Below are 25,696 nucleotides of genomic sequence, written 5' to 3'. Positions count from 1 at the left end.
GTGCCCACTCAAACCGTCCAACCCATGCCAGCATAGAAAATGGACGTTAAACGATGATGATGGTGGTGGTGGTTGTTGTTGTTGTTGTTATTATTATTATTATTATTAATATTATTATTTCAGACAGATTCAGTGCTGAGTTGCTTTAAGCAGAAATATCATTATTCCACAAATATTCTGCTCAATGCCACAGATTTGCTTGTCCTTAACCACTTGAACATGTTCCTTTGTGACTGACAATATGTGCATCTCTGATGATGAGCAGAAGTAGTGGGTGAGCATCATAGCTATGTGTTGAGAGGGATTCTTTGGAGTTTGGATAAATGTAACAAAAAGCAAAGTTTGAAGGAAATATTAGCCATTTTTCATACTTTTAAGGGGTAAGCAAGGGGGAAATAAAAATTACTACCCAAGGATGAAAATCATGTTACACAGTGTAATCTTATACATTTCCTCAATGGTTCTTTGATTGCTTCTTCAGCCAGTACATTGACTTCTTCACTGAATAGATCTAAATATGATAAAAACATAACTGGAGTTGTTTCATTATGGTTGCCTGAAAAATGACAAATATTGTTTATTTTTCTTCATTCTTCGCACACACACACACACACACACACACACACACACACACACACACACACACATGACAAGTTTCTTTCAGGCATGGCTGTGTCATAGGAAGTTTTTGGATAGAAAATGTCAAAGGTTACCTGTTGGGCTCAAACCTACATCTCTTGTAGGCATGACAAGTGGTCTACCATTAATTCTTTTTTTGGAATAATAGTCCTTGAAGTACATCTCATACAGCTATAAAGAATAGCATGTAAACATTGAGATGAGGAAACCTTGTGGATAGAAGAATATATTTATAAAATTCTTACAATGTCAACAACAAACAATTCTCATTGGTAAGAATAAAGTTTCTAAAATGAATAAAGAAATTTGAAGGATTGCTTTTGTCCAATGGTAGAATGTCTATCATATCTTCAAGAGGTATGAGTTCAAGTCCCATATATAGTCTTTGACTTCTTTCTATCCAAAAGGGGTTTTCTACTCAATATTTATATTTTGACAAGTCTCTTAACCCCTTGGGGTTGTTGGGGCACTGCAGCCATGCAGCGTATCTAGAGTGAGAAAGCCTGGTGGAACCCATCCCTCTCTGAGATAAACTCATTTCTACAGCTGAGTGGACTGGAGCAACATGAAGTGAAGTGTTTTGCTCAAGAACACAATGCATCACCCAATCCAGGAATTGAAACCACAGTCTTACGATTGTGAGTCCAAAGCCCTAACCACTAAGCCATGTGCCTCCATAATATTTATATATTCATATGCTATTATTTTTATTATACATTTATATGCTATTCTTTATAGCTGTATGTGATGTGCTTCAAGAACCATTATTCCATGAAAGAATTATTTCATACTCTCTCAAAAGTTCATAAAGTTCTTATGACATCAAAACTACCATAGGTATTTAGAAGACATTGACACTTTAGCATTCAGGTTACTCTGTCAAATGTAATGCTTGTTTATTCACATTGTTTAGAACGAATAATGACTTTTCGCAGAGGTTCAAGATTTCAATCATGTAATTGTTTATTTTTAGAATGACATTGTAAGTGTGAGATACTGGATTTGGCCAGATTGAACATAAAACAGGTACAATATTTGGGCTGGAAATGGTCAGTTTAAATGCAAAAGGGTTAATACACATACTATATCCTAATACAAAAAATATTAAAAAATAACATTAGGAGTACGCTATAAGTGACATAGTTGCATGACAACTAAATCTCTTTACATCATAAATTATCCAAATAAACTGTATATCTAACAAAGCTAATTACAACAACTCATCAGGCATTGCCTTGATGTGTTTAGTCCCTACAAGTGCATGGTAAACAATCTTCTGACTTTTACAGCATGCTCACACATCAATGAATAAAATAAAATTAGTTTACAAACTTGAAAATTTTTTTTTTTTAAATATAACCAGTAAACATAAATAAGACTTCCAGAATTCAACAATGCCACAATCTCCAGCATGTAGATGTAGGCGTGATTGTGTGCTCAGTTTTACTGCATAGGTTCAGTCCCACCTCAGCCAAGTGTCTTCGAATATAGCCTTTGAATGACCAGTGCTTTGCGAGTGAATTTGGTAGGTGGAAACTGTGTGTAGGCCCGTATATGTGCGTGCTTCTGTTTGTGTTTGTCCTCCAACCACCATCACCACCATTGCTTGACAACCAGTGTTAGTTTTTTTTACATCTTCCATAACTTAGTAGTTCAGCAAAAGAGTCCAACAGATTAAGTACCAGACTTTATTCAACTAAACACTTTAGGGAATGCCCCAGCATGGTTGTGGTCCAATGACTGAAACAAGTAAAATATAAAAAATTGCATGGACCAACATATATGTCCCAAACTGTGTCTGAATGTATGTATGTATGTATTGGAGTATAGTGGCAATGTCGAATAAATGATACACTATAATTTAGTCAGTATGAGAGAAAGGGGGGTCACCATCTTGTACGTAACAACAAGATAATAGAAATTCACGAGACACTTGTAATAAGCCATAACATTTATTACTAGAAATAATGCATTAACATATTAGGTTAATTGAAGGAAAGCTTGTAACATTACATGAACATATTCTGTTTGCAAACCATATGTATCCAAGTAAGTGAAGTGAGTGGGTGTGCGGGCAGATGTGTATGTGCGGTGGCCTGACTCAGGTATGTCGAAGAATCAACAAACACTGAGTGGCGCAAATTTAGAAATTCCTTCCCTTATATAAGGGATGAACTGGAAGTTCCCGACTTCTACGTAAAGTGGAGGTTTCCAGAAAGCTCTCGAACATTCTAGAAGCTTGAGGGAGATTACTCTCATTAAATCCTTTTTCTGTTTTGCTTCCTAAGTATCTTTCATAGTACCTACATTCAACAAAATAAGGGTAGGTTCATCCAAAATATACATATCCCACAAGATAATACAAAACTTGTACAAATTAAGTTACACATTAGACATAGCCTACTTGAGGAAAAGTAGGAACTAATTCAAACACAGCACTTCAACACAATGTACATCATTATCATCACTATTTCAACATCCACTTTTCCATGCTTGCATGAGTTGGACAGAGTTTATTTAGGCAGATTTTCTAGTCAGATGCCCTTCCTGTTGTCAACCCTTGCCTATCTGCTAGAAATGTAATATTTCTCCATCACCACCATGAACACCATCCCCACAACCAATAACAACATTGACAACATTAAAAATACTACCATTAACACCAGCACAATCGCCAACACAGTACTCAAACAGCATCACAGAAATACCACCAACACAGATGTGCTCTAACCCTTAACCCATTAATATGCTGATTCTTTTCCTTGCCTTTCATACAGCTTCTATAATGGTTTCTCCTCCATAGAGCTGGTTAGTCTCATGCTGTCATCATTCAAACATTTCTGACCCACACATCTCTTCTCTTCTCAGCATTAAAGTCACTCTAATCACAGTGTTCTTGTCCTCTAGAACTTCCTCTTCGCTCATGTCTTTCCCATAGGTGATAGCTTGCAATGGTTCATAAAGAACATTAATAACATCATTCTCACACACACACACACACAAAAAAGAAAAATTACCAATACCACCAATAACAATTAAAAGATAACAAAGGAACCTCTACATGGTCACTTACCTGCTAGTGAAAGCAATTAATCTCCTTCAAATACCATACTTCACAATCATAGAAAAAGTACATGCTAGACAATGTGACCCCGTGTTTCCTGTTCGTTATATGGACAATGTGACCTGCACATGTTATGGACAATGTGACCCTGGGTTTCCTGCACACGATATGGACAAGATGATTTGCACATGATATGGACAATATGAACCTGGGCTTCTTGCAGATGATATGGCCATGGTTGAAATGTCTTTAATTATAAGTTTGCTCTGTCAAGGCTGATTTTGGCCTAAACAGCAACACAACCACTACCACTAATGACAATGACACAGCTATCAGTGCTAAAAACAATCCAACTACTAACACCAATACAACCACAATTAACATAATCACCAACATTAACATAACTAACACTAATACTACCAACAACAGACTCCTTATTACTAACGTAACCAACCCCAATACCAAGTAAATGGAAGTAATTAAATTACTGAGAAAAAGAAAGCAAATTTTCAAATATAAATTTAAAATGCAGTGTGTAAAAAAAAAAAAAAAAGGCATAAGCACAATGAATGATTATGAAGTCAGTGTTTATTGAAATCTATTTCATTTAGAAAATTTAACAGATTGAATTTAATTTTATTTATGAATGTCTGTTTTCAAACTGATGACCATTCTGGTCCAGGCACCACTGATAATGTTAAGCTATGGAATTGCAAACATCAAGAAATATTTCTGTCAGTCTTTGTGTGCATTCTCATTCAACTGTAACCAGTTTTGTGTTGTAAACTTTATCTTTTAAATATCCCCTTCAAAAAGAGTCTAATGGTATGAGGTGTGGTGAGTGCAGAGGGTATACTACTGAACCTCTTCATCCAATCCACTTGTTTGACAAATTCTTATCACAAAGTAGGCTCTTACATTACAGTGGAAGTGTGAGAGTGACCCATCTTGCTGGAGACAAAACTCCAGTCCTCTTGAATGCTTGTCATGACCAATTGTCACAGAAAGTTCAATCACAATACCATCAAAATGATAGTAACTTGATGTTCCTCCATAATATGTGGATTCTCAAGTTCTCAGAAGGTGCATCAGTGGAAGTTAATTAAGTCATTTAATTTAAAATGTAGCTGCATCATTCCAAACAATCTTTGTTGGAACACACCACTCATAAAACTCCACTCTTCAGTCTGGATCATCTTCTTTGAGAGCATGGACAATTCTTGAAATGTTACTTTTCCAATGACAGTGCTTGAAAATGTGTTGGATGCTTGATTTTGAAATACTTATCTCATGACTCTGGGCACAGATTTTCTTGAATTTTAACAATACATTTCTTGTACACTTCCTTGTTTTATGGGGCTCGTTGATATCCACATCTTCCACAATGTTTCTTGTGGATATTCTGGTCAGCTGTATCAGCTTTGAACTTATCTCTAATCCGAGTGATAAGTGTTGATACATTCTTAACCTATCATTGCAATACAATTTATTTATTTGTTGTCTATTTTTGTTTCATTACTGGTGTGTGTGAGGGTAAGGTGGTTTGCCTTTTTATCAAAAGATAAAACATTTCTTGTAAATTCGTTGATAAGTAAACTGTTTCCGGATTGAAAAACATAAATAGACAAGAAACAATTTTTCACCTCAGCTAAGCAACTACAACAGCCACAATGGCTCTCAATATTGTAGCAGTTTATTTAAGTGTATGTCTCACCATCTTTACTGGAAATGCACTTGGTAGCAGAGGTAAGCAAGTATGAAAATTTAATAATCTTATGCTTTACACACACTCACACGTGCACACACACACACACACACACACACACTACTGCTCTACTACTCCTCAAGTTCCACCAATAATCAGCAATTGTTTGATTTCATTTTATGTAGTAAAGGCTTCTATTTTACTTCTCCTTTCTCTGAAATCATCATCTTTGATACCTTCAATATATATTATTCCCCCAAGCTCTCATGCTCCTCCTACACCATTGTTGCTGAGACAGAGGCTGAATTATTTCTTATACCAACTTTTCACTGCTTTTTATATCCCAAAAAACACAATGACACATTAAATAACTGTGATGTGGTTCTTATTTCCCAACTAAATCTTTACCAAATCTTTGTTTCGCATCAGGGCATTTGAATGTGGGAGAAATGATGGGTACTCTATCAGTTTTACCAATATTTCATTCAGCTTTTTAATCGACTGAACTACCTGCTCATTAAATTGATGTATGAATGGCTGAGTACTCCAGAGACATGCTTAATCTTAATTTAATTATCAAGCTAAACCATTTTGACACAATATATAATAAAGCCGGCATTCTGAAATACGGTTAAACTCCATCCAGCTGGATGGAGTTTCTGCATGTTGTTTCGGTCAAGCTGAGGCTATGGTAAAAGATGCTTGTTCACAATGCCATACCTTGGGATTGAGCCCAGGACCTTTTAATTAAGAAGTGAATTTCTTAATTACTTGGCCATGTCTATATTAACAGCAACGCATTTTGTTTGAGACAGTTAAATGAGTGCCAAAAAAAAAACAAAAAAAAACTCTGTTCCTATGCATGTTCTTTCACTTCCCTCCTACAATGAATGCTCATGACTACAGAACCTAAAGTAGTTTACTCACAACTCTGTCAATCTGTTGCCAACACTCTCAACAGGACTCAAGAAAGATTCACATTGAGGTACTATTCAAAGGCATGCCAAGGAGGGGGTTGATAGGAGGCAGTTTCCCTTGAGTACTGGTATAAAGGGGCACAAAATTCAATTTGGCCTATCAGACACATTGATTATGGAGGGAGGAACAAAAAGTGATTTTGCCACCAGGAGCTGAAAACCCTCGTTATCACACTAGTACTATTACACACATCAATATCCTTGAATGAATCACAAAGAAACTCATTCAACTGGCTGGTAGGGAGTCCTTCAATGATATACTACAACTACTAGCTCAAAAATATGCTATTTCTTCCTTTAGCTTCTTCTACTGCTATTACAATTGATACTATTATTCTGAATTGATTAGCTCCATATCCTCTCCACCCAACTCATCCATCTCTCCTTCCTCACCACACTCTGTGACTCATTTTCCATTACTCTTAAGTGTATTTTACTCCCATACCATGCACAGAGACTCAATTTACCCAGTATTTTCTCCCTCAAACAGTATTTGTCTATTATTCTCTCCTTACCTGAATTTTTCTTGTGGTGATTTAATCTGAGATTATGTGTTGGGATTAGACCAGATACTTTGTTGTGCCGGTATTGCAACCATTAAAACATATGTACATACATTCATACATTCAGTTTTAATTCATTCTTTTATAATAATAATATATGCAATTTCAATGTGTCATAATTTCTTGTAGTTACTTGCCATCTCCTTAGTGAGGTTCAGCCCCTCTCTCACTTCCTCCCCTACCCTCTCTCTCTCTCTCTCTCTCTCTCTCTCTCTCTCTCTCTCTCTCCTTAGTTAGGTATAGAAGAAGAGGTTGTGTTCATGGTCTTTACAAGACTGGTGAAATTTATGCCATTAATGTTCTGTAGGAAAGACATGTTCGGGGTGAGGTAGTACCAAAAGTTTGATAGTGCTGGAAAAATGTCTTCAATGCATGGCCCTGGTGGGGATAAACACAAATTATGAGTGATGGGAAGAGGTGATATGCGATCATCCAGCTCTGTGAAGTAATAACCATTACAGTACCTGTAGAAAACCTACATCTGGATGTTAGAGACTGACATATATTTGTGAGTAACTTTATACCAATCAGGTGAGTGGCCTTTCTCTGGAAGCAAATTAGGATAACAGTGTTTGTAGCAGCCACACTCTCCCACTTATAGGAGCAGTATTCTATTGTGAGTTCTGCACAAGCTTTGTAGAAAAATAATAGTTAGTGGGGCTGGAATACTTTTTGGCTCTGAGGAAAAAGCTACTGTCTGAGATGAATTTTACTTTGTTAAGGATATTCACCAGAACCTGTAGAAATGAGTTGTGACATCACTGGTGCCAAGCTATATCAGCCTTTGCCTTTCCATTGGACAACATTTGTGGCAAGGAGAAGGGAGAGAGGTATGCATTGGTAACTGCTGCTATTCCACAAACAACCTTGCCTGGACTTGTATCTCAGAGGGAAACTTTCTTGGTGCAATCTCATGATCATTCATGACCGAAGTTTTTATATATATATATATATAAACACATTTTTTACATTTTTCACTAAATATCTAAGCAGCAAAGTCAATTACTTGAACTTTCATGATAAGAAGATGGGGAAAGAGAATTATATCTATCTATCTATCTATCTATCTATCTATCTATCTATCTATCTATCTATCTATCTATCTACCTATATATATATATAGACGGTTTAGATATAGATTCAAGGCTTGAATATGGTACTTATGCAGAGGCACCCGAATATCGCATCCCAAAAGGATAGGTGATTAAAATCAAAAAATAAGCAACACGGATTTCACCTTTGAAATCCATGTTACTTATTATATATATATATATATATATATATATATATATATATATATATATATATATATACACGCCGGCATGAAAGGTGGATGTTAAATGATGTTGATGATGTATTACATTTCTCTTTCCCCATCTTCTGATCATGTGAAATCAAGAATTGACTTTACTGTATAGATATGTAAGAAAAATTGTAACATTTTAATTATTGACCAATATTAGATCATGTACACTTCTAAGGAAGTAACAGAACAATACCATTTATTTTCATTAATATATCATTTACCATATTATTAAACGTACATTGAAAAGCCACTATAATAACAAATCATTTTACAAAGTAAATAACTCTAGAGAACTAAACATCAGAAGGTCTTCAGAGAAGAAGCCTGGAAGTATGTAGCTTCTCCGCCTCCTTTTATATAGTGAGTTCAAACAGTGAGGAGTGGAGATCAGTTTTGTTTATCTTTCCACTGGAATATCAATAAAATAAGTACCAGTTATTTATTGTGGAACAGTTTATAAGCTTCTCTTTTACAAATTTCTGGCCTTTTTTCACATCTTAGTCAGGGATGTAAGAATACTACCCAAACCCTTTTGTTTTTTTTTCTGGCAGGACTTTCAAGACCTGCTGGAGGAAGTAGACGGAGGGGGTTAGTTAACCTCAAACCAGAAACCTGGCCTAAATGTTTGCAACAGAATAATCTCTGCTAAAGGCATCTAAGACCAGGTGATGAGTTAAGTCAGCCTATTCTAAAAATCAGAACATAAAAATGTGGAACAATTACCATAGGCACAGGAGTGGCTGTGTGGTAAGTAGCTTGCTTACCAACAACATGGTTCTGGGTTCAGTCTCACAGCGTGGCACCTCGGGCAAGTGTCTTCTACTATAGCCTCAGGTGGACCAAAGCCTTGTGAATGGATTTGGTTTACCAAATCCATTCACAAGGCTTTGGTCCACCTGAGGCTATATATATATATATATATATATATATATATGTATGTATGTATATGTTTGTGTGTCTGTGTTTGTCCCCTCAACATCGCTTGACAACCGATGCTGATGTGTTTACGTCCCTATCACTTAGGGGTTCGGCAAGAGAAACCGATAGAATAAGTACTAGGCTTACAAAGAATAAGGCCTGGGGTCGATTTGCTCGATTAAAGGCCATACTCCAGCATGGCCACAGTCAAATGACTGCAACAAAAGAATAAAAAAATAAAAGAATAAGACATCTCATCTAATGCTCAAACAATTCCGCCAATCAACTATACTGGATTGGTTCTTTATTTCTGGTTGTGAAAGGATGGAAGATAAATTTGAACTTGGTAGGATTAGAATTCAGATTGCAGAGATCCAGTATAAATAGTGCGAAGCATTTTATCTAAAGACACAAATCAGATTCTGCCAATTGGTCAATGTTACAAATTATTGTTTTGAAGTTTGCTTTGTTTATCTTTTCCTATCTTATCTTACTATGTAGCTTATAAGAGGAATAAAAGGAATAATTGCCTAAGATATTTTTATCAATTACACATTTACTAAACAGTTAAACATAAATCAGACTTTAACGTTTGGGAAAATAACAGATGTTATCTCTATTTCAATATAAAAACGTAATTTGTTTTTTAGTTTTCTTCTTTTTTAATCATGTTAATTAGGAGGAAGAGCTGAATTCATGATCTCTGTAGAGCTTCTGAGATAAAGTCAGATTCATGCAGTTGTATTCAGTTTGAACTGCTGTTAAACAATGGCTGTAAAAAAATGTAGATGAGAAAGGAATTTCATAAGATTGATATTCTTGGGAAGAGTTGGGCATAGTGTGGAGCCTGGGAGGAGACACAGTGTGGGTAATGAAAGGAGGAGACATAGGGTAGAGATATCAGATGGAGGTATCATAAAGGTAGCTAACTTCAAGAAGCAGAGGAACTTTTCATGGTTAACTGCTTTTTTCTTCAGATCTTTTGTGTATTTATATAATCTTCATTAGAGATATGTAAGTAGTTTGTATTGGGACATGGAATGATGGATTTAATCTACACTGACATAACAGGCATGCCAAGGCAGTTAAGAAGCTTACTTTCCAACAACATGGTTCCAGTTTCAGTCACATTGCATGGCACCTTGGGAAAGTATTTTCTACCATAGCCCCGGGTTGACTGAAGCCTTATGAGTAGATTTGGTGGATGGAAACTGAAAGAATCCCATCATGTGTGTGTGTGTGTGCGTGTATGTGCCTGTGTGCGTGCGCGTGCCTAAGTCAATGTGAGTATGTAAAATGTTACTCACATTTTACTCACATAAGTAAATGTGAGTAATTACTCGCATAAGTAAATGTGAGTATGTGACTCACAATGTCAAGACAAATGTGAATTTCTTTGTCTTGACATTGCATGATTGTTGTAAATCATTGACGGTCACTCATCAGTTCACCAAAACCAACTTTTGAGCATGCTGAAGTTTCACATCAGTGGTGGAGGTTGATGAGTATCCTTCTCCCTCTTTGTACTTCTCACTTGTCTGGCCATTTTTAAACTTCTCAATCTATTCATATACACTTCTATGCAATAGAGCACTGTCCCCATATTGTACTTAAAGTCTGCAATGAATTTCAGCCCCTGGCACACCTTCAGAGCAGAGACATTGGATCAATGATCTTTGTTCTTCCTTGGTGCAAATTGCCAGCAGAGTGACCATGTTTACTCTGTAACACAAGGAAGAAAACTGGAGTACATGTAATAGGGTTTATTTTTATACAGAGCTGATAATTCACGCTGTCGCTGCTCCAAAATTTTTGCTTTATTCAGATACCTAAACAAAAATGAGAAACTTAAAGTAGAACAAATTTTAAATGAATACACGCATGCACCTTGTACATATAGACACATACACACATACACTCACAAATCTATTAATGGGAAATTAGAAAAGTAAATGCTTATAATGAGTACCATGATGATAATGATGATTATAATGATGATTACTTTTCTATGATTATCAGTATGATGATTATGAATATTTTTTAACATTTCCAGTGTGTCACCCGCAACCAACTGATGTAATTTTTGTTCTGGACACATCTACGAGCATTAATGAACTAGATTACAAAAAAGAAATTGGTTTTGTCTCAGGCATTGTCCGTCATCTTACAACCTTGAATCCAGCTGGTGTTGAAGTTGGCCTCTATACATTTTCTGATACCTTCAAAAATAATATAATCCTTGGTCATTACCGAGACAAAAACTCTCTCCTAGCAATTTTAAATGGAATTCAACCCTTACAAGGATCTACAAACACACATTTGGTCCTTGAAGATATTCTTAGTAATGGATTTAAAAGCAGCTCCAGGCAAAACACAAAGCGAGTTGTTGTTCTCATTACAGATGGACAATCTGTATTCCAGGCGAAAACTCTCCAGGCTGCAAAAGCTTTGCACAATGCTAACATTGAGGTCCACGCTGTTGGAGTTGGTGATTATGTTGATCCCAATGAGTTAAGGAGTATTGCATCACTGAGAAATTATTCACATCTAGTGTCTGATTTTGATTCACTGTCAAATGTTGAAAAAAATATAAACGAGTCTATATGTAACATTATTGGTAAGTGCTATATTTTTAATTTGTTATCATTGTTCTGTTCTTTTTTTGTTTCATAGCCCTGGTCATTATGCATGAAATATAGCTGACATTCTGTGTTCCAGCTACAACAGTATTATCAAGTGTGATCCCCTATGATTTAGAACATAAAATATTCATTCATTGTAAAAACAGTGAATGATATTTTGCTATGTTAAAATCAAACTTAACATTCACCTGCAATCTCACTCATTGGATCAATATATGGCCTTAACTGTATACTTAATTCCAAGAGCATATAAATACAGAAACCATAATACAGTTCTATATTTAAGAGATGAGGAATTATGTGCGTTATTTACATTATTTACATTCAACAGATATTTGTCCTCATCTTGTTTGTTGTTAACACAACATTTCAGCTGATATACCCTTCAGCCTTCTTCAGGTCTCTTGGCAAAATTTTGAACCTGATTCCTCTTACACCCAGATTTTTCTTTCAGCTCAGGTGTACTCTTTCATTCACACTAATAATACACATTTAGTAAAGCATGTCAAACTCATTTCTTTTCAGGCATCACATCTTCCAAATTCACTGTCCATATATTGTAGCATTGTACTATGTGCACAAGTTTCATACAATTTTCCCTTCACTTAAAGAAAGAATCCTTTAGTTCCATCTCCCTGAACTTTTCCTTTCATTTTTACTCCAGTCACTATCCTTTTGAGTACCCTAATTACCATATAGGTAATAGAAGCTATCAACTATATCTAAGGAGTATTCAGAACATTTGATTTGAGTTCACTATTCCAACACATCTGTCACATACAAAGCCTTTATTCACTGTCAGCCAACACGTGGTCTTATACACCATTTGTACAGTTAAAGCTCACATTGGATACACACTATGGAGTTTTTGCCAACTCCTTTTCTGCATATCTCATGTTGAGCCATTTTCATGATGGGAACAAGGTTCTGTCTTTTTCTTACGTTTTAAGATTTTTGTCTTTACCAATTTCTCTCTGAAGTTTCACTCGTCTATATCACTTTTCTTGTGCTCATTTACATTGTACACTCAGCAGAGCAAGTTTGCTTTATTTCTCTCCAGCTTTTGTACATCCTCTGCATTCAATGTCTAGTCTCATTATGAACACAAGCAAGGTACAATCTATGCTACACTCAAAGAGAAAATCCTTTTGTTGCAGTAGAGGTGATAACTCCAGGAATTTTTACCACCCGTTTCTCATTCTGGCCACTGTTTTTACAGAACACCTTCTTTTAAGCTATCAGATTTGCATTTGCTACGTGCAAAGTCATTTGTATCTAGGCTGTAATCCCACTGCCTTTTTTTTTTGCACATATAGCTTACATTGTGTACAGAATATGGCATTCCTACTTACTTTTCATCTATGTTAATCATGGACTGCTTCACAAATGGCAGCAGAAATTTGTCTTCTTCCTAGTTTACTTAAACATTTGTCTTCGTTGGTTTACCTTAAGATCTCTTGATTCTAGGTTTTGATTCCACATCTGGAATGTCTTTCACAATAGAGTCAGCTATGAGGACAAAGTCATCAGTATACAGAAGGTCTCACAGACAACTGATCTGAATTTCCACTGTTATGACTTATAGTATTATAATAAACATGAGGGAGCTGGAAATCAAACCCTGATTGACACCTACCTGCCAGTACACAAAATTTTACACTGAATTTGCTGTGAACTTTCACCTAGTAGGAAATTTATAATAACCATTTTATCCTCAAAATGTGCCTAAAGTTCCATGCCTAATTTCCATTGTTAAGCAACAAATGAATATGTATGTTTGAATGAGTGTGATGAGGCAATAATTAATAAGTATAGAAACTCCTACAATATTCTTCATTGAAGCAAGATTGCTCCACTGAATATACAATGTAAGAATACATGAACGATATGGTATAATGAACTGAGAGAAAAACTGTAAAGAAGAGGAATCAGATGTAGTATGCAAGAGAGATGACTATGTCAAACAGACATGTAATGTGATGGCTGATAAATGATGGGCAAATTGCTAAAAGATCCAAGTGGAAAGAAACTGTGGAAGAGAAGACATGGGCTGCAGTGGTGAAAGTTGATCTCAGTTTTTCAAACTATACAAAGAAAATGACAAAGGAATGCAACAAATGGTGTGACATTATATTGGAAATGACCTGTACAATCCATGAAAACAGTAAAACTGATATGATGATGATGATGATGATGATGATGATTGTGGTGGTGGTAGTGGTGGTGGTGGTGGTGGTCGTCGTCGTCATCATCGTGATGTGTGTGTGTGTGTGTGTGTGTGTTTATCCATCTGTCCCTTACTCTGCCTCTCTACGTATGATTGTGTGTGTGTGTCTGTGTATGATAGGTGTTATGAAAGTGTATGCCCTTTGTATTATTCTGAATGTGTGTATAGGAGGTTCTTTTGTGTGTGTGTGTGTGTGTGTGTGTGTGTGTGTTTGTTTGTGTGTGTTTGTGTGCGTGTGTGTGTGTGTATGTGCGTGTGTGTGTGTGTGTCTATACATCTGTCCATCCCTCTGCCTGTCTATGTGTGATTGTGTGTGTCTCTGTGTATGATAGGTGTTATGAAAGTGAATGTATTTGTATGTATATTATTATTCTGAATGTGTGTATAGGAGGTTCTTTTGTGTGTGTGTGTGTGTGTGTGTGTGTGTGTGTGTGTATGAGAGAGAGAAAGCAAGTACATTGTGGTTGTTGCTGTGTTTGCTTAATTGTTGTGTGGGAGTGTTGTTTAGGTGTTTTGTGTATGTATGCATGCACACTTCCTCCATATAATAAATAATATGCTTAATAAGGCACAATGACTGTAAAGATTGAAGGGTTTTACCATTGATGCTGATATTAGATATATTTTATTTTTCAGTTGATCCAACTTCTTCACCACAACCAACAGAAAGTAAGTTCATATTTCTTTTTCTCTTGTCAAGCAGTACCAATAAAATATAGGTACTGTTGCTTGACCCGATGTCATCCCTGATCTAGAAAACCCATAATCAAAAGTGTTCTAGGTTTGATCAACTGTGTTCTAGGGCCAGCAGTTTTGAGGGAGAGGGTAAGCCAATTGCATCAACCCCAATACCTGGCTGGCACTTTATTTTATTGATCCTGAAAGGCTGAAAGGCAAACTTCAGAGGTCAAATGCTGCCAAGCATTTGAACCCAGAACATAAAAAACTGGCAGAAATGCCACTAAACATTTTCTTTGGCATGGTAATGATTCTGCAAGCTTGTTACCTTGAACAATAGCAATAATAATTGTAAAATATGTTTTCTGATACAAAATCACAAATGTTTAGAGTCAAGGTAATTTCAAACTGATCTTGACTGATAATTATTTTATCAACTCTTTGAGAGTTTAAAGATGAAATTAATCCCAGGAGGATTCAAATTCATAAAAGTGGCAGGAACAATAGTGCTTGAAATTCTATTTTTCTTCTCTTCAATGGCTTTCATAATAATAAAAATACTAATAGATGTATCATTTCCAACAGGTAACAATGTCTCTCTGAAAAGAATGGAGAAACAACTCAAATAAAGATTACTAAAATGCAAAGACAGAAAACAGGATTAAATCCTATAACAGTAGGTGCATTGGGCATTATTAAAAAGGTAGCAGACAAATGCATAACTAAAACTTTAGTACTTACACCTATACAAAATAACACTACCAGGCAACACTTACAAATTCCATAAAATTGTTTCCAATGTAAAAGAATATAAAAGTCAAAATTGAAGAAAACACCTCATGGGTTTTTGAACTGTGTTTAGGTCACCAACTGTAGAAAATTCAAGTGTTTGCAGGCATAGCAACTGATATGAATTATATATAATTTTCCCTTTTATTTGCAACACACCAACAGAAATATATACCTCTTCAAATCCTGTTGGTAAACCAAAGTAATAATGATTATATAGCACATGATTTAAGAATACAAATTTGAGATAGGACATAATTTAATATGGAATATAATGGATTTTAATTTATAAAATCAATCCAAAGTTTATATAATTGAATGTAAAAATGTACACTTACATGTAAATGTGTTGCAGAAATTAAGGAAGTAATAAGGAAGATATAAAAATATTTTCTAGTTTTACAAAGTTACTTGAATAATGTGTTTTGAAAATGTGTTGAAGAGTCAAATATGTTGCGTAGCCAAGCAGTCATCCGAAAAGAGAAAAATCAAATGAATTAAATTCAAAGGCGAGCTGAGAGAGAGAGAGAGAGAGAGAGAGAGAGAGAGGGAGAGAGAGAGAGAGAGAGGACAACTTACCATGGCTGCTTATAACTGGTAAAAAAAGAAGTTTGATATCAGTTTTACTTCTGTTTTAATAGGCAAAAGAGTACTCAAAAAACTGTCAGCCTCTGAGTAGCTACAATTTCTAATTGGCTAAAGTCATGTATGTGACAGTGGTGACTGTCATTTGCATAATTTATTTTAAATAGGTAACATGTAGATAATATCAGTGTTTATTGTGTGTACCCTCCCATGTCAGTTCTGATCAAGTAGACATGCAGCATATGGGATGTTTACAAATATCTAGATGTGTTCCACATAAACCATATTCTCATCTAACTGACAATCACACTGTAAACTCCAACATTCTGTGGTTAGTTATATGGGATGCAGCTTTGCAGTTTGTATATATATTTCTTTTTTGTGTATATTTTTGAGTTGATTGGAAGACAGCGTTTGTAAAATAGCATTGTAGTTTTCAGTAGAGCTGTAAATGTGATTGGGTTTGGGAATGATTTTGCATGTAGAAGCAAGGACTAAGTGTCACAATTTGCTGTGATAGTAAACTGTACCCCACATAAAAGGACTTTGGTATCATTATGCAATGGGTATAGTTTATGTGCATTATTTTGTGTTATTTATAATTTATTGTGTAGAGATTGAGGCCTAGAAAGAGCTGACATGATCCATGATGGAGTAGTGTTGTTTATATACCATGTTGTCTGCTTTTTGTAACCAAATGAGTTACTTGTAAAAGACCCAGCATACATTTGTGCATTGTTTTGCTTTCAACATAGACTCTTGTTTCAGTCATTTGACTGCAGCCATGCTGGAGCACCACCTTTAGTCAAGCAAATTGACCCCAGGACTTATACTTTATAAGCCTAGTACTTATTCTTTCAGTCTCTTTTGCTGAACCACTGATGTTAAGGTGACATAAACACACCATCATCGATTGTCAAGCGATGTTGGGGAGACAAACACAGACACACAAACATATACACACACATACATACATACATACATACACACACACATATATATATATATATATATATATATATATATATATATATATATATACATATATACGACAGGCTTCTTTCAGTTTCCTTCTACCAAATCTACTCACAAGGATTTGGTCTGCCCGAAGCTATAGTAGAAGACACCTACCCAAGGTGCCATGCAGTGAACCTGGAACCATGTTGTTGGTAAGCAAGCTACTTATCACATAGCCACTCCATGTGGAAAAGATATTGTTTGTAATTCCTAGTATTTTTGTCTATGTGTATGTGTGTGTGTAACCAGTTTATGCTGGTGAGTGTTGTGGTTGATTATATTTGATATTTGAAAGCAGTGTTTTGGAGTCAGGTTTTTAGGTGACTGATATAGGATTGAAGATGTGCAACTATTCCTGGAAAGTAGTTGGAAGCTATGAGTGTGTATGTGTATATATATATAGTATCTCTCTCTCTCTCTCTCTCTCTCTCTCTCTCTATATATATATATATATATATATATATATATATATATATATATATATATATACATATATATATATGAGATTGTGTGTGTTTTAAGAAGTTTTGAGAATGTTGTATAGGTATACATAAGAAAGAATATGTGAGATGTCAGGTCTTCGCATTATTCCATTCAGAAAATTGCAAATTCTGGATGTCTTGTTTTTGAAAACTTACATACACTTGGTAACCTAACAGGTAGTTTCTCACCAGTGTTTTGTGTTGTTTCTTAAGGAAATATTGAATTATCCGAAAAAGATTTGAAATCTCCTTCAAGTTTCAATAATTTTGAAAAATGGATAAATATGCTGGATAAAGAGAATATCAGTTGTAGCTACAGGAAATGTTTAACATACAGTAATATTTACTTAATAATTACACAATCAATAATTTTTATATTTTTACAGTTTGCATAACACGACCAACTGATGTGATTTTTGTTTTGGATTCTTCGGATAGCATTTCACAGCAAGAATTTGACATTCAGCTCAATTTCGTTATTGATATTGTGAAAAATGTCAATGTGAAGATCAGTGCCAATGAATCTCAAGTTGGAATTTATACATTTGCTTCTGGATTTGTTATGAACATTGGTCTTGGCAGCTACAGCAATGAATTATCTCTGTTGAAAGCAATTAGGAACATCCGAAGACTTCACGGATCTACCAATACACATTTAGCTTTAAATGATGTTCTCAAGAATGGTTATAGTAAAAATAACGGAGCTCGAACTGGTGTTCATCGTGTTGTAGTGTTAATTACAGATGGACAGTCAATATACCCTGACGATACAGCTAAGGCTGCTGATGCACTCCACAAAGATAACATTGAAGTAGTAGCTATTGGAGTGGGAAGCGATATTTCTAAAGAAGAACTGAAAAAAATAGCATCAAAATATCAAGAGATGCACTTGGTAAAAAATTATAAAAGTCTACAGACAGTTCTTGAAAAACAAATCATAAAAATAACCTGCGTTCCCCGACAAAGTGAGTAAATATGCATTTATATTTTTGTAATTTAAAGTATTTTGCATTTGATAGATTCTTGTCTTAAGAATCACACTGCTAACACAGCCTTTAATATACTTGGTTATAAGCCTTTAATATATACTTAGTTGTATATTATGGTTGCAATATGAAATATGGTACCTCTACCATTAATCTATATGTACATACCAGTTACCAGAAATGTTTTTAATATGTAAAATTGGTGTATCTAATTGTGTTACACAGCTAAATTTAGTGGTTATTTGAGCAAAATGCTTGTGGTTGGATGTGGTGCTGAGGACGCAAGAAGCCCTGAAATATGCATATACACCCATTACACATTTTTCTATCTTTGATTGCATTGTTAACAGAGATGTATTCATATATGAAATGTTATAACATTCAATGCTGGCTCTAACTTCTATAGAAAATCTATAGAGATAACTTTGAAAAGTGATTGCACTGCTAACACACAGGTGAGACACAGTATTGACTTATAAGCCTTTAATATACTGGGTAGAATATTATGGTTGCATAATGAAACACAGTGTCCCTACCAGCAAGTCACTAAACCTTTTTTATTTTCTCTCCCTGTTTATTTCTGTGTTCCTTTCTGTGTTCCTTTCTGTCGAAGAGCGTAGGATCGAAACGTAAAAGACTTTCTCACTTCCCAAGCATCAAATTAATACATCTGTTTGTTGTTTACGCACCCAACTTTGTCGTTTGTTTTTTTGTAAATTTACACTAGATATATATATATACATATATGTAGTGCTGCAACATGGTTTAGCAACCATTATCTCGGCCTATGCCCCTCAGCTGGGGCTACCTGATGAACAGAGAGACTGATTTTTTTACACCCTCTGGCAGACAACCTCATCAACGAATGACCAGATCTGTGGATGGTGCAAAGCAGCCTCTCGACCCAAGGTAACATGGTGGTGGAACAATGTAGTTGACAGGGCCATTAGGGAAAAGAAACAGGCATGGAAGGACTGGAAGAACGGTGGTAGCAGGGAATTGTCTCAGATTGCCAGAAGGGAAGCTAGGAGACAGGCTTACTTAGCCAGAGGGGAAGCAGATAAGAAAAAATTTGCCAATGTTCTGTGTTGTAAGGACCAAAGACTTGAAGTGTTTCGTGTTGCAAGACAGTGTGTGAGAGAGAATCATGATGTCATAGGAGAGAAATGTGTCTGCATGGATGATGGCTCACTTGCATTTAATGAGGCTGCAAGGAGAGAGATTTGGAAACACCACTATGAAAGGTTGCTAAATGAAGAGAATGAATGAGAGAAAGAGAGTCTGCCGAATGTTGACACAACAGAGGGACCAGCTATCTGAATTGACAGCAACTTGGTAGATAAAGCAATTAAGGGTATGAAGACAGGGAAAGCCCCCAGCCCATCAGGAATCACCACAGAAATGCTTAAAATATCTGGCAGTATCAGCTATAGTCTATTTACCCATATAGTCAATCAGGTGATACACGAAGGAGTCATACCCATACAAAAGTAAAGGTGATGCATTAGATATGAATAATTACAGAGGTATCAAGTTATTGGATCAGGTAATGAAAGTCATGGAGAGAGTCATAGCTGAACTAATTAGGGAGAGAGTCAGCCTAGATAAGATGCTGTTTGGGTTTGTGCCAGGGAAAAGCACCACTGATGCTATATTTTTGTTAAGACAGCAGCAGGAGAAATACCTAGCCAAAGATAAACCTCTGTATCTGGAAAAGGCCTTTGACAGGGTCCCCCAATCCCTTATCTGGTGGTCAATGCAGAAACTAGGGACAGGTGAGTGGTTAGTGAGAACTGTACAAGTCATGTACAAGGATGCTGTCAGTAAGGTGAGGCTTGACAATGAGTACAGTGAAGAATTCCAGGTATGGGGTAGGGGTCTACCAAGGATCAGTCCTCAATCCCCTCTTATTCATCATAGTCCTCCAGGCAATAACAGAGGAATTCAAGACAGGATTCCCCTGGGAATTGGATATTAATAGTTATCGCCAAGCTAACATGGCAGTGCAGAAAAATAGCTGCTCTACATTGATAAGGGGCAAATACCCTAAAACTAGTCTGTAGATGCCAGGCCAGCAAAGCGAAGTGGCTGACACCCCTGTTTGCAGGTTATAATGGACACAGGTTCATGTGTCACATAGCTAGCTTGAGGCGATGGCCTCTTAGAGCTAATTAATGGCAGCATTCATCCTATTTTTCCTTTTTCTCTCTCTTTTTCTTTTTTCTTTTGATTTTTTTTCTTTGTGATGTAATCTTGAGACTGAAAATGTTTGCGGCTGAAGATAGCTTTAAACCATCCTTTCCATCAATTATATACTCATATAATGATGTAACGACAGTTTGTGTATAAAGCTTGAAACACGTGTACCGCGGAATCCTTTGTGTTCTGTTTCCATTTTATGTCTTAATGTATATATATATATATATATATATATATATATATATATATATATATATATATATATATATATATATATATATACATTAATTACATTATATATATATATATATATATATATATAATTTGAAGAAAAGCAACAAAAATTCAATAGGTTATAGTAGTACCTATTGAATTTTTGTTGCTTTTCTTCAAATTTTATTCACCAAATCTCTTGATTTTGTTTTGGGTTTTTACCCTACCAAATTCTGGTGCCTCAAACATTTTAAGTACCACATTTAATCTTTTGATTAAATGTATAATATATATATACATACATATATATATATATATATATATATATATATATATATATATATATATATACACATACACACACACATATATATATATATATATATATATATATATATATATATATATATTCTTTGATTCTTTTACTTGTTTCAATTATTTAATTGTGGCCATGATGGAGCGCCTCCTTTTAGTTGAACAAATCGCCCCCTGGTACTTATTCTATCTGGCCCTTTTGCTGAACAACTAAGTTACAGGGATTTAAACACACCAACATCGGTTGTCAAGTGATGTGTGAGGAGGGGGGGGACAAACATAGACACAAAGACACACACACATAAATATATACGGATATATATAACTGGCTTCTTTCAGTTTCTATCTACCAAATCCACTCACAAGGCTGTGGTTAGCCTGAGTTTATAGTAGAAGTCACTTGCCCAAGGTACCACCTGGAACAACGTGGTGGAGAAGCAAGCTTCTTACTACATGCCACACCTATATATTATATACTCTTTTCTCTTTTACTTGTTTCAGTGATTTGACTGTGGCCATGCTGGAGCACCGCCATTAGTCGAGCAAATCAACCCCAGGACTTATTCTTTGTAAGCCTAGTACTTATTCTATCGGTCTCTTTTGCCAAACCGCTAAGTTACGGGGACGTAAACACACCAGTATCGGTTGTCAAGCGATGTTGGGGAGGGGGGAAAACACAGACACACAAACACACACACACACACACACACACACACACACACACACACACACACACATATATACATATATATATACGACAGGCTTCTTTCAGTTTCCGTCTACCAAATCCACTCACAAGGCTTTGGTCAGCCTGAGGCTATAGTAGAAGACGCTTGCCCAAGGTGCCACGCAGTGGGACTGAACCTGGAACCATGTGGTTTGTAAGCAAGTTACTTACCACACAGCCACTCGTACCTTTTTCTTTTCTTTTACTTGTCTGAGTCATTTTAAACCATTGTCAAGATCCAGAGTGAATTGCAAAAGATCCTTGACTCACTTATAGAAAATGACTTCCAGGCCAGATTCCAATAGTAGCAGGAATGTGGGACCAGTGTATTGCTATGCAGATTGACTGTTTTGGAGGAGATGATGTTAAAACTTAGGTAAATAAGTAATTTTTTATTAAACATAAGTAGTCCAGGAAACTTTTGATACTACCTCGTATGTATATACACACATATATACACACAAGCACAGGCACGCACGTGTATGTGTGTGTGCGTGTCTGTGTGTCTGTGTGTGTGATTGTGTCCATGTGTCTTCATAGGTGACACCCTTTGTGTTTGAAGTGTATATAATCTATTGTATATGTCATAGTTTTGTAATCATACTGTGCATAAACACATGCAGGCACATACATATGTGTAGCTGTGAAATTGAGTTTCCACAACTTGTGATAAAAGATTTACATTTTCAAGATGTTTATTTCTATGAAACTTTGTTAATGTTATTTAAAGAAAGGTACAAGCTATTGTATCAGTTCTATCAACAGATTCTAAATTGGTAGCAACTCCCTTCTAAAGGCATTGCATTTATGTAACTAAGGTTCTTGAAAGAGGTATGAATGTCACAACCTTTTGTCCTATCTGTTAATGACTTTCTATGTATTTTATCTATTGTGATTTTTACTTCCAGTTTGCAAAGTTCGGCCCACCGATGTCATATTTGCCATAGATTCTTCAAGTAGCATATCAACAGAAGATTTTGCAAAGCAGCGGAAATTTTTGGCTGAGTTTGTAAAATACACTAAACTAGTCATTAGTGACAGCAATGTACATATGGGACTGTATACTTTTGCAGATAAATCTATTCAAAACTTCCGTCTCAATTCTTATAAAACAAAAAAAGATATTTTAGATGCTTTGAATAATCTTGTTCAGATACAAGGAGTCACAAATACTCATCTGGTCTTGCAAGAGATCTTAAGCAATGGTTTTAGTACATCATCTGGTGCTCGTGCTAATGCACACCACGTAGTGGTGTTAATTACAGATGGCCAATCTGTGTTTAGAAAGAAAACAATTGACGCTGGTAAAGCCTTGCATCAAGCTGGAATTGAAGTTTATGCTATTGGTGTGGGTAATGCAACTGATGACACAGAACTGAAAGCAATTGCTTCATCAGGAAGTACCCTCTTTACGGTCCCAGACTACCACACCTTAGATTTAATTGAGGAAGATATAAATAAAATTATCTGCAAAGATGCCAAGAATCAAACTGGTAAGTGTTCACTTTCTCCACACACTATTTCCTCAACTGCCATTTTATTTGATACATTTCTTTCCACTCATAGTTAGATAGGTACAGGACTTGTCAGTACTTCAACGCTACAGAAATATATCATTACCATTACTAGTACAATGGTTTCATAGTTTGACCTCCTTAATGCAAAACATCTTGTTTGTTTTTTCTCTTTTCTGAATTTTTTATATTCTTCTTTCCATGTAAGCAAGAATGGGATGCATTTTGTTAGAGAACTGTTTTTGCACCTAAACTGTTTCCTGCAACTAACAATTCAGTAATGAAGTAAAAGTAGAATGATGTTCATGGCTACTTGTAGCAATATGCCCATGTGGTCATTGGTCTAGCATCTTATACTTCACACTGTGACTAGAGAAATAGTTAAATCACAACCAACAATTCACTACTAACATTATTCAATATTTGCTTATCATAAATCTTTAACTACCAAGAGTAGAGAAATGATAAAAACAAAATAGTGTAATAGAGTAAATGCCTTTTGATCAAAAATACATCTTATGCCAGAAAAATCACCTTGTGCCTATAATTTATAGTATATTAACAGAAATATTTTTGTCCCTCTGAATTCCAAATCCAAGTCAACTAAGGTTGATTTGCCATGGATTCTTCTGAATTTGATATAATAAATACCAATAGTACAGTGATTAATTCAACCATCCACACATCTTTTCTCATGGAAAATACCTTGTACCTAGTCAAAAAATGATTCTTTCCTATACATAACTCTTTAGTTACCAGACCATATCATATGGCCTCTGGCTTAGTAATGCTAAACAATCTGTTTTAAAGTGTCTATATTTATACAAAACCTTTCCATCATAATTTTTCTATCAGAACTTTATATTCCAAAGACCTGCCTAATAATGACAAAACTAATTTTTCTTGATTATTTTCAAAATTAATTAAAGCACAGTTCATTTCATTAGAAAATGGATCATAATAGGTTAATGATCCTCTTTTAATGATAAATAAAATATAATAATAAAAACACAATTTTGTTTTTAAATTAGGCTTCGTATTCCTTACAGAAGACAATTGATACAGTTATTTATAAATTTAATACAAAAACAATATTCTTCTTACTAGGGTTATGTGAGAATGGCAGTGCAGATGTGGTCTTCCTGATCGACACTTCAGACAGTACTACTAAGAAAGATTTTTCAGAGGAGATGAATATTGTTTCTGAGTTTGTAAAATCATTGAGTGGACTGGACAAAGTTAAAGTAGCTCTTATAACATTTGCTTCTCACTCTGCCCTACAGTTTTCACTGACTACTCATACTACTAAGTCAAGCCTCTTGGCAGCTCTTCAAAACATGCAGAAGTCTCCTGGTTCTACAAACACTGCAGATGCTTTGAGGTTGGCTAAGGCAACTCTGCAATTAGGATCAAACAAACGTCGAGCAGTTGTCCTCATTACTGATGGAAAGTCAGATGACTCATTTGATTCTCTGCAAGCAGCTAAGGATCTTCGTTCTAGTAACATCAATATATTTGGTTATGGCATTAGTAATTCTGTTATTTCTGAACTGCAAATTATTTCAGGATCCATGTCAAATGTTGTTATTGGTGAAGTCTCAGAGGTGTCTGAGCAACTTGTGTCAAAGGTTCTCAATAGTTCATGCTCTTAGAAACGATTACACAAGCTTCTAAAATATATGCATTTCATAAATAAATTGGTATTTCCAATTGAATATTTGTACTTTTTCTTAAATAAATTACATTGCAAACAAATCATATTCCCTGTTGTTCTGATCTCAACAATAAAATAACGATTTCTTAAATCAGCAAAAGCTGATGTCTTTGGTCATAGATATGCATGAAACAATCAACTGAAGCCATTTCAGTATTTAACTGGTGTAAAATAACATACATGGTCACTCAATCAGCACCCAGATCTAAATAAATTCACACCAAATATCTTTAAAAAAGGATGCATTGGATAATACAGTATGGGCTATACTTCTCAACATCATCGTTTTAACAGTCACTTTTCCATATCTGCATGGGTTGAAGCAGATTTTCTACAGCCAGATGTCCTTCCTGTGGTCAACCTTCACCTGTTTCTAAATAAGGTAATATTTTCTTGACCAGACAGTCACAGAATATTGGAAATGAAGGACACTACT

General features: G+C 35.4%; 1 protein-coding gene across 1 annotated transcript; it reads left to right on the top strand.

Moving 5' to 3' along the window:
- The first annotated feature begins 5,349 nt into the window (after positions 1–5,349).
- Positions 5,350–25,301, top strand: LOC106876883 (collagen alpha-6(VI) chain). Its single transcript, XM_014925627.3, has 6 exons — positions 5,350–5,449; positions 11,226–11,789; positions 14,678–14,710; positions 17,979–18,557; positions 22,941–23,525; positions 24,654–25,301. The coding sequence occupies exons 1-6, from the start codon at positions 5,374–5,376 to the stop codon at positions 25,196–25,198; spliced, it is 2,382 nt and encodes a 793-aa protein (XP_014781113.2). The 5' UTR covers positions 5,350–5,373; the 3' UTR covers positions 25,199–25,301.
- Positions 25,302–25,696: the final 395 nt, after the last annotated feature.

Source organism: Octopus bimaculoides, chromosome 6 (assembly GCF_046866305.1).
Source record: "Octopus bimaculoides isolate indiv1 chromosome 6, ASM4686630v1, whole genome shotgun sequence".
NCBI lineage: Eukaryota > Metazoa > Mollusca > Cephalopoda > Octopoda > Octopodidae > Octopus > Octopus bimaculoides.
Note: the sequence above shows the minus strand (reverse complement) of the source record. Positions and strands in the feature narration are given on the sequence as shown.

Coding starts and splice junctions, on each gene's coding strand:
- LOC106876883 (XM_014925627.3), top strand. CDS start 5,374: ATGGCTCTCAATATTGTAGCAGTTTATTTAAGTGTATGTCTCACCATC. Junction 5,450..11,225: donor AAATGCACTTGGTAGCAGAG/GTAAGCAAGTAT, acceptor TAACATTTCCAG/TGTGTCACCCGCAACCAACT. Junction 11,790..14,677: donor GTCTATATGTAACATTATTG/GTAAGTGCTATA, acceptor TTTATTTTTCAG/TTGATCCAACTTCTTCACCA.